Below are 17,826 nucleotides of genomic sequence, written 5' to 3'. Positions count from 1 at the left end.
CTAGATGTATGAGGCTATAAATTAATAAGTCCAGTACCACATGCCACACAGAAAAGCAGGCTTATTCCCTTGACATCACATATGTTTGTATTTTGTCTATCAGTCCATAGCTCTTTCTCTCCTTGTCTGGAACCATAGGAAGTAGCCCAGACACCTGGGAAATCTGGGATGTTGTGTTCAATTACGACAAATTCCTCAAGTCAATAGTTCTGTAACTTATTTTTAAGCCATGTCTCCAAGACACAGGGGGTGCTTGGATTTCTTAAGGGAATTTGAGTGAGCAAAAGTGGTCAATGTAGTCAAATTTTCAATTAAAGGTCATTCTCTATAAAGATGATAAGCTACAATTATAGATTGCCTTATATAATCACAATATACAAAATAGCACTATTACGGAACTTACAACTTAAAGTCACTTCATAATCAGTAGCACTTGCCACATTATTTTATAGAAGTTTTCTTTAACAGTTCTTTATAATTCACCATTATTAATACATACTCTTAGAACTGTTTCTTCTAAAGAGTTCAAAATCATGCCCCAACCTTTTTTCCAGCCTCAGCTCACAGTATTCCTTTCCTTCCTTACCTTAAGCCACTTGCCTTTCTCTTCATTTGAAACCATTGCATCAGAAAAGTGCTTCTCGGGGCGCCTGGGTGGTGCAGTCGGTTAAGCGTCCGACTTCAGCCAGGTCACGATCTCGCGGTCCGTGAGTTCGAGCCCCGCGTCAGGCTCTGGGCTGATGGCTCAGAGCCTGGAGCCTGTTTCCGATTCTGTGTCTCCCTCTCTCTCTGCCCCTCCCCCGTTCATGCTCTGTCTCCCTCTGTCCCAAAAATAAATAAACGTTGAAAAAAAGAAAAAAGAAAAGTGCTTCTCGATCATTCTGCTGCTTTAAGACAAATTTCACTTCATCCCAGTTTCCCCTGGGAACAATTCATCATTTGTGTTATCTGTCTCCTAGATCACCTACCCAAAGCTTCCACTATATTTAATATACATTGTACAAATCGCTTGTTTCTCTTTGAAGACTGGAATCAAATTTTGTTTATTCTTATTTTGCCTTGCTTTAATATCCCCTAATGCCTAGCACAGTGACTTGGGAAAAGTAGACACTATACTTTTTTTTTTTTTTTGCATGAGGAATTGTTTGTGTACAACTGTTCATAATTTCTAATTCCCACCCACCTATAGCCAATGGCACTCATTACTGAGATGATTACCTGGAATGTAATTTATGGTCGAGAAAGATGATTTTCACTGTAAATCTGGCTCAAAAGAACACAAATTTATGATTTTGAATGTTTAAGACCGTGATCCAAATAAGAACTATCCAAAAATGAAGTCATTACAAAGGAATTGACTCTCTCGAATCTGAAGGAAACTATGTAAAACTGTATGTATCACAAATGTCAGTAGTAGATAAGAATGTTAATGCTGTCAATTTTCTCAAAATAAACAATCATGTGGATATGTCTTTTCTGGGAAACTTACCAAATTCTAAATCATTAGGGCTTGAAATTTTAAAACGTCGCTTAATAGTGACCACGAAGACACTAAACAAAGTGACAGATTGAGTAACTATTTCAACTTACTTTTGCAGATTTTTTAAGGAAGTCTGATTACATGAGGTCAACCTCCTCTCCAAAAAGCACTTCATATAGGAGTTTCCCAGACTGCTTTCCTCCAAGGGTTGCTTCAATTTCTTAGCCTATAGCTTATATGCTTTTGTGTGTTTTTTTTTAATGTTTATTTACTTACTTTGAGGGTGGGGAGGGGCAGAGAAAGAAGGAGAGGGAGAATCCTAGCAGGCTCAGTGCTGTTACATGGGGCTCAAACTCATGAACCGTGAGTGAGATCATGACCTGAGCCGAAATCAAGAAGTCAGATGCTTAACAGACTGGGCCACCCAGGCACCGTGGGTCTTTTGTGTTTTCTAAGTGCCCGATAATAAAAATGTCAACTTAATGATAATAATAAAGGCAGAATTATGGTTATCTGCCCACATCAAAATTGAGATGAAATCAGTCTTGAACCTTAATTCTCAAGCCTGTCTATATTCTTGCACGTTCACCTGGTTCCAGAACCAAATCCTCACCTGCTCTCTACACTTTTCCACTCTAAGCACCTCAAGTTCGCCAGGCCCAAATGAAACTCGAAAACCGCCCTCCTGCTCCATCTAATTCTATGTCTGTTAAATAAGTTATTCTCAGTCACTGACCCTGCATCTGGTGTGGCTTTCAACCATGTCCTCTCCTTTATCTTTTATTTTCTGCCACACTGTTCTAAGGATTCATCCTCCAAAAGGACTCTTACATAGGAAACTTATGCTGTTCCCCTATACCCAGCATCCAATTTTTGGGGGGGAGGTGGGGAACTACGCCTCTGCTCTTTGAGGTGAGGCTGTAAAGCACAATACCTACCCTATCCTCCCTTGGAAACAAGCATGTGACCTAGGCCTGTCAATTCACCGTACCTGATCCCTCTGGCATTCCTTTGTTACCGGTCAAAGGGGTAGGCTCGTGCTGCAGGTGGGGCCAGGGTTCCTCTCCTCGAATTCATAATTAGGTAAAACAGATTCTCCTTCCACTAGGGTTGCTAACCTAGGAGTATGTGAATCGGCAACTACCAGCAGGCATCTTCCTGGCTACACGCAGGAAGGCTGTTTAGAGTAGAAAGAGAATGAGATTGAAGCAAAGAGGCATCAGTACCAATATGGAAAGCCAGAGAGTTTTGACGCTGTTTGACCCCCTGCAGCCAGTCGCTCCTTAAATCCATCCCATCCCCGGACTTGCGCCAGATGATTCTGACTTGCCCATTTCTGGCTCGGTGCACTTGGACAAGCTGTTTAACTTCTCTGTGCATCTCTTGCGTCATCTATAAAAATGGGAGGTAACACATACCTACTCACAGAGTTGTATGAGGATCAGCATAGCAAACGCTCTGTAAATGTTAGCGAGGACTACGAAGTGCCAGTGAATACTGCTGTTGCTTAATCTAGTTTGAATCGGGGTCTTGTCGTAATTGAAAGGGTATTGATGAGTTTCAACTTTAAAAATGTGCTTGGAGTCAGTCCCTCCTCCCTCTGCTTTTCCATTATCACTGTCCCCATGGATTCCTGAGCAGTGCTTTAGCTGGCTTCTCTGGTTGCATCTTTGCTGTCTACAACCCTCCCTAGTTACCAGCGTCACGGCTACCTTCACAAAACATCACTTTCTTTCTTTCTTTCTTTTTAAATTTGTTTTAAGTTTATTTATTTTTGAGAGAGAGGGACAGAGCGTGAGCAGGGGAGGGGCAGAGAAAGAAGGAGACACAGAATCCAAAGCAGGCTCCGAGCTGTCAGCACAGAGCCCGAGGCGGGGCTCAAACTCACGAACCGCAAGGTCATGACCTGAGCTGAAGTCAGATGCTTGACCGACTGAGCCACCCGGGTGCCCCAACATCACTTTCATCATGCAATTTCTCTGCTCCAGTTTGTGTTCAGACTCTTCTCCCTGGCTTCCCAGATTCGACCTTGTGTATCCAGTCTGAATCACCTCTCTCCCTAGCATTCCAGTCGACCTGACATCTGACCTGTCACAAGAGCGAGCCTTGCTTATTCGTGTCCCTGTTCTTACCTCACCTGAGACATCAGGGTCGCCCCCTCCCAGCTTCTTCCCTGCTGGATAATCAGCTCCAATCATGCGAATTCTCTCACTCTTCTAGGATACCTTTCCCAACCATCATGGTTTTCATGGATTTGCCCTTCTTGAGATTCTGTATCGTTTTCGATTCTGTACCATAGGCTATAATACACCATTATAGACCTTTCTACATTGTGTCAGGTGAATCTAACTCATCCAATTAGGAAGTGAAGTTTTAGGTTACATTTCTTTTGGCACAGCCCCTCAGTGGTAAGCACATGATAGACATCAAAGTCAATATTTTTTATAGGGCCCAATCATAACACAACCCTACTTTTCTTTTTTAATGTTTATTTCTTTATTTTTGAGAGAGAGAGAAAGAGAGAACATAAGCAGGGGAAGGACAGAGAGAGAGGGAGACACAGACTCTGAAGCAGGCTCCAGGCTCTGAGCTGTCAGCACAGAGCCCAATGAACTGTGAGATCATGACCTAAGCCGAAGTCGGACGCTTGAATGACTGAGCCACCCAGGCGCCCCACGCACCCCTACCTTTAAAATTTTGTGGTTTCAAGAAACTTTTTCTTCCAATTATGATAACTTCTGTTGCAGTTACCTAATCTTGATGCAAAAAGTTGATTTTGAGAGGCACATAAATCTTAAATGACAAAATAAGGCAATATGACAATTTTAACATCGTTATATGTTTTTATTACATAAACAGTACAATATTCCTTGTGGGAGCTGATCTTCAGTTCTGCCTCTTGCTTTTATGGAATGTCAAATATCTGTAGAAATTATCTAAGAATGATTTATGAAACACCTTGCACCCCCACCAGAAAAGCCTCAGAGCCCCCATTTTCCAACCAGATTCCTGAGAAAAATGATAGGTTTTGTTTATTCTACAGTGTAATACGTAAATTCTTCTCAAGGTATAAAAAAGGGCAGACTTTTAAAATAAGAGTTTCCTTTTGTTTTCAAAGTTCTATAAAAAATACATCAAGTATGCTCACGTGTGTCCTTTGACCTAATATTCCAGTTTACCAGAAACAAAAAATAACAATAAACAAAGATATGCAAACCACATTAATCTTGCAGCAATACGATGTCTACATCATCATGAACACCTTGCAAGAGTAGCTCTCCTGGGTACGTAACAACCTTTCTTCGCTTGGCAGCCTTGAGAGTTCCGACCAATGCTTCAAAGAGATTGGCACATTTGTCGTCTTGGAAGAGGACCCCAAATTTCACGCTTAACTTCCCATCAGCATCTAATTTGAGAGAATACAGTGTTAGTCAATGCAAAGTCTATTTCTTGCCCCCATAAATGGCAGATTTACCTAATCTTTAAAAAAAACATCTGGGACGCCTTGGGTGGCTCAGTCGGTTGAGCGTCCGACTTCGGCTCAGGTCACGATCTCACACTCCGTGAGTTCGAGCCCCGCATCGGGCTCTGTGCTGACAGCTCAGAGCCTGGAGCCTGCTTCAGATTCTGTGTCTCCCCATCTCTCTGCCCCTCCCCTGCTCATGCTCTGTCTCTGTCTCAAAAATAAATAAAAACATTAAAAAAAAAAATCTAACTGTATTCGCCAAGATTACAATTTAACAGTTCACGCTCAAATCAGACGTAATCTCTTGCCAGATCCAAAAAGTGGCGGAATAAGTACACTGTGTTATACACCTCCTAGCCTTCGTGTCATCTGGCCATTTACAAAAAGTTAATGTGTCACAGTGTTACTACTGTGGACCAATTCCCTCTATATTTTGATTTTTTAATTGTGGCGTTGCTGAATCAATAAAAATAACAAATATTGGAGAACCTTTAGGTCAGGAGCAGTGTTTCTCTTAAGTGTGCTCTAAACACACTCAGGAGGGAACTGGTGACCTTAAAAATGAAGAAATCCCTTGGGAAGCCTGGGTGGCTCAGTCAGTTGGGCATCCGACTTCATCTCAGGTCATGATCCCACAGTTTGTGACTTCGAGCCCCACGTCGGGCTCTGTGCTGACAGCTCAGAGCCTGGAGCCTGCTTCGGATTCTGTGTCCCCCTCTCTCTCCGCCCCACCCCTGCTCGTCCTCTGTCTCTCTCTCTCTGTGTCCATCTGTCTGTCTGTCTCTCTCAAAAGTAAACATTAAAAAAAAAAAAAATGAAGAAATCCCAGGCACCAGGGCACCTGGGTGGCTCAGTCGGTTAAGCATCTGACCCTTAATTTCAGCTCAGGTCATGAGGTCCCATGAGGACCCATGGGGTCCCAGCTGGGCATGAAGTTTGCTTAATATTCTCTCTCTCTGTCTCTGTCTCTCTCTCCCTCCCTCCCTCCCTCTCTTTCTCTCTCTCTCTCTCATCCACTGCCCCTCCCCAACCCATGCTTGCTCTGCTCTCTATCTCGAAATATAATATTACTAAGAGAAGGCAATCTGAAAACGCTACATGCTGTATGATTCCAACTACAGGACATTCTGGAAAAGGCAACACAAAGGAAAAATATAAAATTAAATAAAAAGATCAGTGGGCTTCAGGAGTTGGGCGGGGGAGACAAACAGGCAGCGCACAGAGGATTTCGAGAGCAGTGAATACATTCCGTAAAATACTATACTGATGGATACATGTCATTATACATTTATCCAAACCCACAGAATGTACACCACCAAGAGTGAATCATAAATTACGGACTGTGGTTGATGATGTGTTAATGTGCTAATGTAGATGATCGACTGTAACAAATGCACAATTCTGGTGGCGGATGCTGATAATGGGGGAGCTATACATGTGTGGGGATAACAGGTATACAGGAAATCTCTGTACCTTCCTCTCAGTTTTATTGTAGTCTAAAACTGCTTTAAAAAATTAAGTCTTTTTTAAGAAAATAAGGTAAACAAAAGGTGGATCTTTGGTTAAGAATCAATCAGTGCTGGGCACTGGAGGCAAGTAGACGGAAGTGTGGAGCCACTTTCTAGCTTTCGAAGAAATGGCTTTAGTTCCCACAAGGACATAAGAAATATACACATAGTAAGTAAAGCGACAGTGCAAAGCAGTATGTGATTGGATGTCCAGTAAGGAGCCAAGACTAACCCCCTGCAGTTTGGAGAAAGACAACATGACTCTGGGCTAGAACGGGAGGGGAAGACTTTACGGAGGAGGCAGCACTGGCCCTGACCTTTAAAAGGAGTGCAAATGGGGTGCCTGGGTGGCTCAGTCGGTTGAGCGTCCAACTTCGGCTCAGGTCATGACCTCACTGTTTGTGGGTTTGAGCCCCGTATCGGGCTCTGTGCTGACAGCTCAGAGCCTGGAGCCTGCTTCGGATTCTGTGTCCCACTCTCTCTCTGCCCCTCCCTCACTCATCCTCTGTCTCCCTGTCTCTCTCAAGAATAAATAAAACATTAAAAAAAAAAAAATTAAACTTTGACTTTTCAACTTCCAGCGGCAGGACCCTTTGTTCGCAATAAGAACCTTTTACTGGTCACAGAAATAACAGGAGTTGCTGGGTAACCTTGAATAGGGCCTCCAAGCTCTCTGAGCTGCACTTCCCTCATCTATACAATGAAGGTCAAAGGACCCCTCACGGATTGTTGCAAAGATGAAAAGATAGATTAGGCGTAAAGGCTTTGTTTCTTTTTTTTTTTTTTTTTTTTAAAGTTTAGTTATTTTTGAGAGAGAAAGAGTGTGAATGGGGGAAGGACAGAGAAAGAGGAAGACACAGAATCAGAAGCAGACTCCAGGCTGTCAGCACAGAGCCTGACGCGGGGCTCGAACTCACGAACTGTGAGCTCGTGACCTGAGCTGAAGTCAGACACTTAACCGACTGAGCCACCCAGGCACCCCTAGATGTAAAGGCTTTTATGGAGAGCTCAACATATGGTAAATTCTCAATTCAGGTTAAATTTTTGAAAGGCACCAAAGGCAGAAACCTGGGTGTAATCTTGGAGCTCTGCCCACTCACTCTTCAATCTCACAAGTGATTCCATTTCCTTCGTATCTTCTGTTGCTCTCGTCTCCTCTCCATTGACAATTAATTTCTTGGTTCGGCCTGGAGTTGTCTCCTGTGGATAACTAACTGCAAGACTCCTCACCAGCCTCCCTTTCTCCATGTCTGTCCCCAGTACGTCCTCCATATTGGTGCAGAATAAAAAATGTGAAAGAAACCTTTAAGATGCCAATCCGATTGATTTTTTTTTTTAAGTAAACCCTACCCTCGATATGGGGCTCAAACTCATGACCCCAAGATCAAGAGTCACAGGCTCCACTGACTAAGCCAGCCGGGTACCCCTGGTTGATACTCTTCTACTTTAACCTCCCAATGGCTCCCTACCACCTTCAAATAGTGATGCCCATGGCATGGCAGGTAAGACCCTTCCTCTCTGGCCCTTGCACTCCCTCTCCCCTCATCTTCTGCCATATCATTCTCTGCACCTTTTGATCCAGTCAAAATCAACGACTTGCTGTTACCCAGGGTGACATGAGAGATTGTGCCCTAGCAGTTTTGCCCATGTTGAGCCATCTGCCCAGCATCCCAGACCCCTTTCTCTAGCTAAATTCTTTTTCTTCCAGAATGGGCTCAAACGTCACCTTTTCTGAGAAGTCCTCTGTGATTCCCTCAGTTGAGTTAATAACTCTTCTTATAAAATTAAGTATGTATCAAAGCACTCACCATCAATTATAGGAACAGCTAATGTGTATTGAGTACTTGCTATGTTCCTAGAACTATTCAGTGCATTTTAACTCACTTAAATGTTCAGTGCATTTTAACTCAGCAATTAAAACTCACTTCATCCTCATTTTATGAAAGGTAAGGCACAATTGGTTGCAAGAAACACCATTATTTTATGTTCTAATTAAACTGCCAAGGGCGCCTGGGTGGCTCAGTAGGTTGAGCGTCCATCCGACTTTGGCTCAGGTCATGATCTCACAGTTTTTGAGTTTGATCCCCACATCGGGCTCTGGGCTGACAGTGCGGAGCCTGGAGCCTGCTTTGGATTCTGTGTCTCCTTCTCTTTCTGCCCCTCTCTGGCTCGTGCTCTGTCTTTCTCTCTTAAAAATAAACTGCCAATTTAACCATAGCACACCATGTAGAATAAGATGCATCCGTATTTTTGGAGATTTTTAAGTGAGGGGAGGAGGGTGCACCTGGATGGCTCAGTCAGTTAAGTGTCCGACTCTTGACTTTGGCTCGGGTCATGATCTCATGGTTAGTGAGTTCGAGCCCCATGTCAGGCTCTGCACTGACCGTGTGGAGCCTGCTTGAGATTCTCTCCGTCTCCCTCTTTCTCTGTCCCTCCCCTGACAGCATATGGGTGTGCTCTCTCTCTCTCTCTCTTTCTCTTTCTCAATAAATAAATAAATAAATAAATAAATAAATAAATAAACAAACTTAAAAAAAAATAGTATGGGGGGAAAAGTGTCTTTGAATCATTGAAATAGAGTATTATTATCCAAATAAGGAAACCAAGGCACAAAAACGTTTAGCAATGTGCCCAAGGTCACACAGTAAGTGGTAAGGGAGCTGGGATTCATTCCTGAAGAGTCTGACTCCAGAGCTCATGCTCTTAACCACTTCCCAATACAAGCGTCCAGTTGATCTGCCTGTCTTCCCACTACTTACAGAGGCCCACAGGGGCTGAGATGGAATTTTATTTCCACATGTCCCGTACTTGAGCACAAAAGGCAGCTCTCAAGAAATATTTGCTGAATGAAAGAATTTAAATCTCCAGATAATCTTTATCCACTTATTTTTTTCTACCGGATGAAAAATAAAAACACTTTATTTTATTCTATTTTTTTATTTTTTATTTTCTTTAACATTTATTTTCGAGAGACAGAGCACAAGTGGGGGAGGGGCAGAGGGAGAGGGAGACACAGAATCTGAAGCAGGCTCCAGGCTGTGAGCTGTCAGCACAGAGCCTGGTCAGAGCGGGGCTCAAACTCATGAACCATGAGATCATGACCTGAACCGAAGTCAGATGCTTAACCGACTGAGCCACCCAAGTGTCCTTCTACTTTTTTTAATTTTTTTTAAAGTTTATTTATTTTTGAGAGACAGAGAGAGACAGAGTGTGAACAGGGGAGGGGCAGAGACAGACAGAGAAAAACACAGAATCTGAAGATGCTCCAGACTCTGAGCTGTCAGCACAGAGCCCGACGCGGGGCTTGAACTCACAAGCCGTGAGATCATGACCTGAGCCGAATTTGGTTGCCTAACCAACTAACTGAGCCACCCAGGCACCCTCCAGGTGTCCTTTAAAGGACTTTATTTAAAAAAAAAAAAATAGATACAACTAAATCCATCAATTTCCAACTTCACCTAGTACATCACATTTAGATTAGTCTAAAAATAATTAATCTAAATCGTAATTTACATTAGCCAAAATTATCCCAGACGCAATTTATATAGTTAACCATAACATATCCCCACAGATGCCTTCCAACTCAATAAGTCATCTATTTCCAGGAACAAGTTAGTCAAGGAGGCCCGGGGAAGTGGCAAAGTTCGAAATGTTTCATCCTCACAGAAATTATGATAATTACACTTTGGTCTCCTAGTTCGGAAAGTTGCTAATTTTAAGTACAGGTTCAGTTTGCCCTAGTAGAATAATAACACTGTTCTAGGGTAAAGGTTAGAACTTTAAATGCAATTCAATCTGACCAATAAACCCTAGGCTAACGTGGAGAAAGATCTATGAGAGAAGAAAATCCTACAAATCTTTGGAAACACATCTTTAATATTGTTAACAATCTAAACAATAGTACTACTCCCAAGAGCAACATGACCTCACAGAACTCTGGAGAAATTGGAAAGGTAGAAATGAGGAACACAGGTAGAGAAATCACTATGGAAAATAAAACTCAGGAAACTTCCATCAAGTGGATGTAGTGAACTGGGTGGGAGAAAAATGGGGTTAGGAAAGATGCTGCATTTGTTTGATTAGAGAACCAAGTAAGTTACGTTCTCCACACCTCCCTAGTGGTCTCCACAAACACCCCAAATTCAGCTCATGCGTTTCCTCCTTTACTGACCTGCCCTGTACTTCAAAGTCTTGCCTGATATTCAAGGCTTTATTAAGTGCCGCGATTACTATAGCTTCCAATAATCTACTTCTCTAGGACCACACTGAATTTGAATGTCAGCACTCCACACTGCTCCCCGAAGACTTCCATGTCCTAATCCCAAGAAACCGTATGTGTCCTTATATGGCAAATCGAAATTTGTAGATGTGATAAAATGAAGGGTCTTGAAATGGGGAGATTATCCTGGACTTATCTGGGGGAGCCCAATGTAGTCACAAGTGTCCTTAAGAATGGAAGGGAGAAGCAGAAAAGGACCTCAGACTGATGTAATATGAGGGCACAACCAGCTGTTGCCGGCTTTGAAGATGGGGAAAGGAGGACACGAACCAAGGAATGCAGGTTGACCCTAGAAGCTAGAAAAAGACTAGGAAACAGATGCTCCAGAACTTCCAGAAAGGAATACACTCTTGCCAACACCTTGATTTTAGCCCAAGGAGACCCTTATCAGAATCTGCTATGGTCTGAATGTTGGTGTCCTCTCAAAATTCATATGCAAATCCTAACTCCCAAAGGTAATAATATTGGTAGGTGGGGCCTTTGGGAGGTGCTCAAGTCATGAGGGTCGTGAGTCATAAGAATCACTTCCTTTATAAGAGAGGCTGCAAAGACATCCCAGCCCCTTTCAGCATGTGAGGATACAACAAATCTACAAGTGGAGGAGGGCTCTCACCTCACTGGTCTGGCACCCTGACAGTGGACTTCCAGCCTCTAGAACTATGGGAGAATTAAACTTCTGCTGTTTATGAGCCACCCAGTCTGTGGTAATTTGTTACAACAGCCTAAACAGACTAAGACGGACACCCAACCTCCATTACAGTTAAGATATGGAACATGTTGTTTTACGTCGCTAAGTTTGTGGTAGTGTTACCACAGCAGTAGAGAACTACTACCGGGGACATTCGATACTAATGGCTCAATGGGATTCCAAGGATGTCTTATTTCAGGTGATCTGTGATTCAAAAGCAGACAGAGCTATAAGAAGAGTCAAGCTATGATGACAAAACAACTCTTATGAGGTACTTTTCATTTATTTATTTATTTTATTTTTATTAAAAATATTTTAATGCATATTTATTTATTTTTGAGAGTGCAAGCAGGGAGGGGCAGAGAGAGAGTGAGAGAGAATACGAAACAGGCCCATGAGGTACTTTTTAAAGCTGTTGGTCACTTACGTGATGCCATTTTAAAACTTAAGAGTTCCGTTATCCTAGTTGTTGCTGAATATGTCTATGGCTCTTACAATTTTCAAAAAGTTCCCCCAAACTCTTGTATATCTTATCTGAGATGTGCAAATACCTAAAGCTACAAACGTAATAGTTACTTTCATCACAACTTGGAAAAGGACACTAAAACTACCAATTTTACAGGGCACTGATTTCACGGTAGCTGTTTACATGCTGCTAAAGGAAAAGCTCACTTAAAAAAAATTACCTAGGGGCGCCTGGGTGGCTCAGTCGGTTGAGCATCCGACTTCAGCTCAGGTCATGATCTTGCCGTACGTGAGTTCAAGCCCCGCGTCAGGCTCTGTGCTGACAGCTCGGAGCCTGGAGCCTGTTTCAGACACTGTGTCTCCTTCTCTCTCTGCCCCTCCCCCACTCATGCTGTGTCTGTCTCTCTCTCTGTCAAAAATAAATAAACATTAAAAAAATTTTTTTTAATTACCTAAAGTTTAGTTATAGGTACATAAAAATACTTGACTGTACAACACTCAAGAATTGGGAGAAAATAAAGACAATTTAATATAATTTCAATCTGAGTCCGTAGTCATTGGAAGTTTATAAGATGGTGGCAAGATAAAGCAAAAACAGATGCACTTTAATAGTGTGGCACAAAAAAATTTGACCATGATTTAATTAGCAGATTTCAATGCAGCCAGATTAAAAAGCACAGCAATTTTCTTTGCATTCAAAGGATAATGAAATAACTCAACTATTCCTTACATCAAGAATCACAATATCCCCAAGGCTCTGTGTCTTCAGAAATCACTCCATGGCTGAGGGCGGAACTTCCATAACTATGTCCTGACGTCCTGGGTGACACTTTCATTGGGTCCTTCTTGCTCTGAGTTGAACTCAGGATACTGTGTGTGTGTTATAATACTTACTTTTAAAAAATTTTTTTAAAGTTTTATTTATTTTTACTTGGAGAGAGAGAGAGAGAGAGAGAGAGAGAGCACAAGCAGGGGAGAGGCAGAGAGAAGGAAAGACAAAATCCCAAGCAGGCTCTGCACCATCAGCGCAGAGCCCGATGCGGGGCTTGAACTCACGAACCGTGAGGTCATGATCTGAGCTGAGATCAAGAGTTGGACGCTTCACCAACTGAGCCACCCAGGCGCCCCTCATACTTACTTTTTGAACCCAGACGATGAATTTCCTCCACTAGGAGGTTGACTTCGTGATCCACATTCATTGTTGCCTGAGGAAGAAAGTAAGACTATATTATTGCCATTTCTATATCCCATTAACCACATCTTGCCAAATGCAAGGGCCATTTCTTTTTTTTTTTCACGTTGCATTTGTCATTGTTAATTTACCATGTCTCTCTTCCTAAAAATACTTGTGTGGTGTACACGACACCAGACTACCTCCATTTCCCCTCTTTATATCTTTCCCTTTGGGCTGACCCTCTTCCTATCCTACACAGGATAATGGGGACAGTGCAGCTATTTTCCTTGCACCCACTATTAACTCTAAGCCCATCCTCATGGTGCTCTGCCCTGCACCAAAATTACAAAGGCGAGTGACACAGGACCTGCCCTCAGGGAACTCACTGTTCGGAACAGAGAAAGACGTGGGTTGGAAAATAGCAATGTGATAGCGTTCCTTGAGTGGTGAGTCCAACCATTAGGGGAGGACAAAGGAGGAAGCCACAGAGGACTTTGTAGAGGTCAGTGGAGACAGATGAACTGGGAAGACTGTCGGCAAAGGGTGCTCTATGAATGGGGAAGAGTGTGTGCAAAAGCCCAGAAGCAAAGGAGGAAAAGCACAGCGCGTTTGAGGCAGGTCCTCAGCCAGAAGCTGGAGTGCCAAGATAAAGGAACACACTCCCCACCTTCCCCGAGCCTGAGGACTCGTGGGGAAAGCAGATCAATCACGGGGCAATTTTAATACTCTTAGATTCGCGCGGTGATGCTGCTGGGTCACACGCAGGGCACCGCACCCTTCCCTGGGCAGTGCCCGCTACCGCCTGAGGGCAATGGAGACCTGTGGTGAGGACCATTCATCTCAGAGAGGAGTCCGGGACCAATAGGAGCGGAGAGACCTACCTTGGTTCACTAGGCCTTCTTCAGGCTTGTACACTAAAGACCCTTGACCCATGAAGTCAGTCTAGAGGAGACCTGCCCCTGTTTTTTAAAATGAAAGCTCCCTTGATGCATGTGTGTGATAGTGTGGGCAGGATGGATAGATGTAAGAGCCGATTGGGGAGCCATATAAGAGAACATTTTCCTAACAAGCAACACCAACAATTAGTTTGCACTTGTTATTGGTAGCACTGAGGCAGCAGTATGGATCTGTGAGGGCTACTGAGGAAATCAGCCCTCACTGGACAGGAAAAGGAGTCAAATGCCGAAGGGAATCATGATCCTCTCCAGTTCTGACTCTCTGGCTTCCTCCCGCTTGGAACCTTTATCTCTTTAACACTACCCTCCCCCCCTACTCGCCCCCATAATCAGCAGCATACTTCAGACCTAGCTCTCCTTTAATAATGAGACTCAACGAGGAAATCCCACTATTAATGTGAATACCTGCCTCAAATTAAGCAGATGTATGCAGGTTCCGTTTAAAGAAAGGAAAGCAACCAGCATTGTTTTGTATAGTTAATTACACACGAAACTCCTTATCTGTGTTAATTCATGTAATCCTAAGAAAACTTTGCAAAGTATTTATTATTTATCGCCATTTTACGGATGATGAAACTGGCTCACTTCAATGCTGTTGTCCCACAATCATATGCTGTTTCTACAACATCATTCTGGCTTTTTTTTTTCTTTTCTTCTTCTTCTTCCTCTTCTTCCTGGTTAGTATGCAAAGTGTGCTAAATATAATAGTGAGTCGTGTTTGAAATACTGCATGCTGAGCTCTTACTAAGGCAGAACACTTACAAAGCAAGAAAGGCTCCCTGCCCAGACCCCTACCAGTAGGAAAATAACAGGATTAGGAACTATTGCTACATACAGAATTTGGCATGATGTATGTATGTATCTATGTATGTATGTATGTATTTCCTTAGCAGGGACACAGTGGGGGCGGGGGGCAGGATACTCATTGTTGTTACACATTGGAAAGCCCATGACATTTTGTAAGGACAGAAGCCGGGGACTGGGGGTAAGCGGCAAGATCAAGAACAATGAGGAGAGGCCATCAGCAGAGCAAGTCTAAGGGGAAGAAAGAGATTTTCAGTGGGAGGCTCAAGCTCAAGGGAAGGCGGTGGCAGATGCTAGTCGGGCCCTCTAACTGTGTCAGAATCTAATTAGGCATTGTGCGTGGGCACCACAAAGAAAGCGGAACGTCGGAGGGTTGGCACACATGCTGAAATATACGCTTAATATATTTAATGACCTTCTCACAGTTTTTGTCTTGTTTGTTTGTTAAATTTAGAGGCAATACACGGAGATTTTCTCACGTTCGAGGAATAAAGCCTGCTGGGGTGGGGACGCCTGGGAATCAGCAGCCGGCGGTACAGCGGCACGCTGGGGGCTGGCCACTTCTTTCAGCGGTCCTTCGCAGTCCCAGACTAGCAGCTGGTGGGGGTCAAAGGAGGACTCGGGTTCCTTCCTGCCAGCCCGCTGGCGCGCACACGCTCCATATTTGGTCATCACTGCTCCAAGTTTGGGAGCTGGCCCGGAAGGGGTCCCCAGCCCCAGTCCCCTGCAGGCCATCACACGGTCACCACCCACACCAGTGTAGGGCTGGGGAGCGGGGGAGTCGGGGCCCGGACCGCACCGCGGACTCCGGGGCAGCCCCCGCGGGAAGGGCCGAGTCCCGGAAGCCTTTGTCTCCGCGAGTCCGCGCCAGCGCCGCGCGCCCCGCGCTCCCCCGGTGGCCGGTGCGCCCCGGCGAGCGGAGAAAGCCAGCGCCCAAACCGGGTGACGGCAGTCGACCCCGCTCGGGGGTCCCCGCGCCCCCAGGGTCTCGCATCACCCCCACCCTCCACACCCACGATTTGGAGCCTACGGGACCGCACCCACCGCCGGCGCCGCAGAGTCCGCGGCCGCGGGGCCACCGCAGTCCTCGGGGGAGCCTGTCCCCTCACCCCCAGCCCTCCCCCGCCCCGCTCTGCAGATCGCGCTCTCGCGCCACCGGCAAGTGCAAAGCGGACACGCTGCACCGCGGAGCAAGCCTTCACCTGGCTACCGGTTTCTCTCCCGCCCCAGCCCCCCCCATCCCGGGCCGGCACGATGTCACGTGAGCCGATGCGGAAGTCGGCAGAACTGGGGGCGTAGGGGCGCGCCCACCCGATACCCCCTCTGCCGGGTCTCAGCCCAATTCCAGTTACAACCTCCACGCGCCTCGGTCCCTCCCGGTCCCGGCTCCCCACCCGCAGCCCCCGATCCCCCGTCTGCCTAGCCTCCACCGGACACCCCGGTCCATTCTTTATGACTGCCCATCACCTTCCCGGGAGACTCACTCACCCCTCCGCCTCTTTATCTTTTCTCGGAAAAAGCCGGTGCAGAGTCGGTCGGGACCTGGCTAATGTGTTCAACTCACCGAGGAGGAAGAGGCTGGGGAAGGAAGTGACTGAGGCGAGGAGAAAGGCTGGTGTGGAGGAGGGGGGGGGTGGGAGGTGAGTTTAAGCGCTCGGGAAAGGGGCCGCCCACACTCCCAGGGACAAGCCTATGAGAAGGAAACTCGGGAGAGGAGAGCCGGAGAAGGGGGCCGACTCCCGGCAGGTGGCGGGGCGCCCGAGGCTTCTAGGAATACGGACTCAGAACTTCCAAGAGTGCCACCGTTCCTCCGCGCCACTCGGTGCCAATGATTCCCAACCTCCACCTCGGATCCTGGGCATTGATTTCCTGCCAGGATCTCTCTCTTTTAACATAAGAAAGAACGCGCCCACAACGTGACGACTGCTGAGATCTCCTAGGAGGAACGTGACATTGGTTCTCTATGCCAGGAGCGGGGGTGTCCAGAAAACCAGGAACAGGGCAGCAGGATAGACTGATGGGGGGGGGGGGCGGAGGGGGGAGTATTCTTGAAAACTAATTTGTTCTACTGCAAAGAAATTTTGTTTGGACAATGTTAGTTCTTGATTCTGAGTGAATATAACTTTCTTCTCTTCATTCAATATCTTACATTTAACTGCACAATTCAATCTATTCATACTCCCTTTATTTTGGTCACTGTTGTTTTACTCAGTGTGTGTGTGTGTGTGTGTGTGTGTGTGTGTACGCGCATGTGAGAGCACGCAAGACAGAAAGAAAGAGGAGAGAAAAGGAGAGAGAGACATACTTGCTATACCGAGAGTCCCTTCAAAAAGGAGGACACCTAGGTGGCCCAGTCCGTTAAAGGTGGGACTCTTGATTTCTGCCCAGGTCATGATCTCACTTTGTTAGATGGAGCCCACGAAGTTCGGCTCTGAGCTCAGAGCCTGGAGCCTACTTGGGATTCTCTCTCTCGCTGGCTATCTCTCAAAATAAATAAAGTTTGAAAAGTAAACAAAAGGGAACTGAAGCCCTGCTCAGAGAAATGACCCAAACTTCCCTAAGCCAAAGGTTGCACTAATAACTACCAACCCCTCCCGAAGCTGATTGGATTAGTGGTGACCATGTGACCCAAGAGCACACAATCCATAAACTGGCCATCATCCAAGAAGGTGACCTGGAACAAACAAACAGCCCTCACCAAACAGGGACTCTGATAATTAACTAAGCAATCGGATTCTCCCTTGGAAATTGAAAGGGGAGAGCGGAGAATGAGCTATCCCATAGAAAGGCTGAAGCTGAGAGAGAACTTGAGGCTGGGGTAGAGAAAATGGGCCTCCAGAAAGCCAAGCACTTGAGTAAGCAGAAACTCCCTGGGGTGAAGCAGAAGGTGGGGGCAGAAATGGTAGAAGCAAAGTCTAAGAGAAGTGAGACCCAGTGATGGAATAAGAGCGACAAAAACACCTGCTCCCCAGGGGGGTGTGACTATCCAGGTCCCCAGGGCTGCGC

General features: G+C 45.3%; 1 protein-coding gene across 2 annotated transcripts; it reads right to left on the bottom strand.

Moving 5' to 3' along the window:
* Positions 1–4,303: 4,303 nt before the first annotated feature.
* On the bottom strand, positions 4,304–16,467 carry ABRACL (ABRA C-terminal like). 2 transcript variants are annotated; one of them, XM_006932053.5, is made up of 3 exons: positions 16,385–16,467; positions 13,025–13,091; positions 4,304–4,886 (listed from the first exon to the last, which is right to left on the bottom strand). In XM_006932053.5, exons 2-3 carry the CDS (start codon positions 13,083–13,085, stop codon positions 4,702–4,704), a joined length of 246 nt encoding a protein of 81 aa, XP_006932115.1. In that variant the 5' UTR covers positions 13,086–13,091; positions 16,385–16,467; the 3' UTR covers positions 4,304–4,701. The 2 variants fall into 2 exon arrangements, with proteins under 2 accessions (XP_006932115.1, XP_003986651.1); XM_003986602.6 differs by having other exon boundaries at positions 16,309–16,465.
* Positions 16,468–17,826: the final 1,359 nt, after the last annotated feature.

This window comes from Felis catus, chromosome B2 (genome assembly GCF_018350175.1).
Source record: "Felis catus isolate Fca126 chromosome B2, F.catus_Fca126_mat1.0, whole genome shotgun sequence".
Taxonomy (NCBI): Eukaryota; Metazoa; Chordata; class Mammalia; order Carnivora; family Felidae; genus Felis; species Felis catus.
Note: the sequence above shows the minus strand (reverse complement) of the source record. Positions and strands in the feature narration are given on the sequence as shown.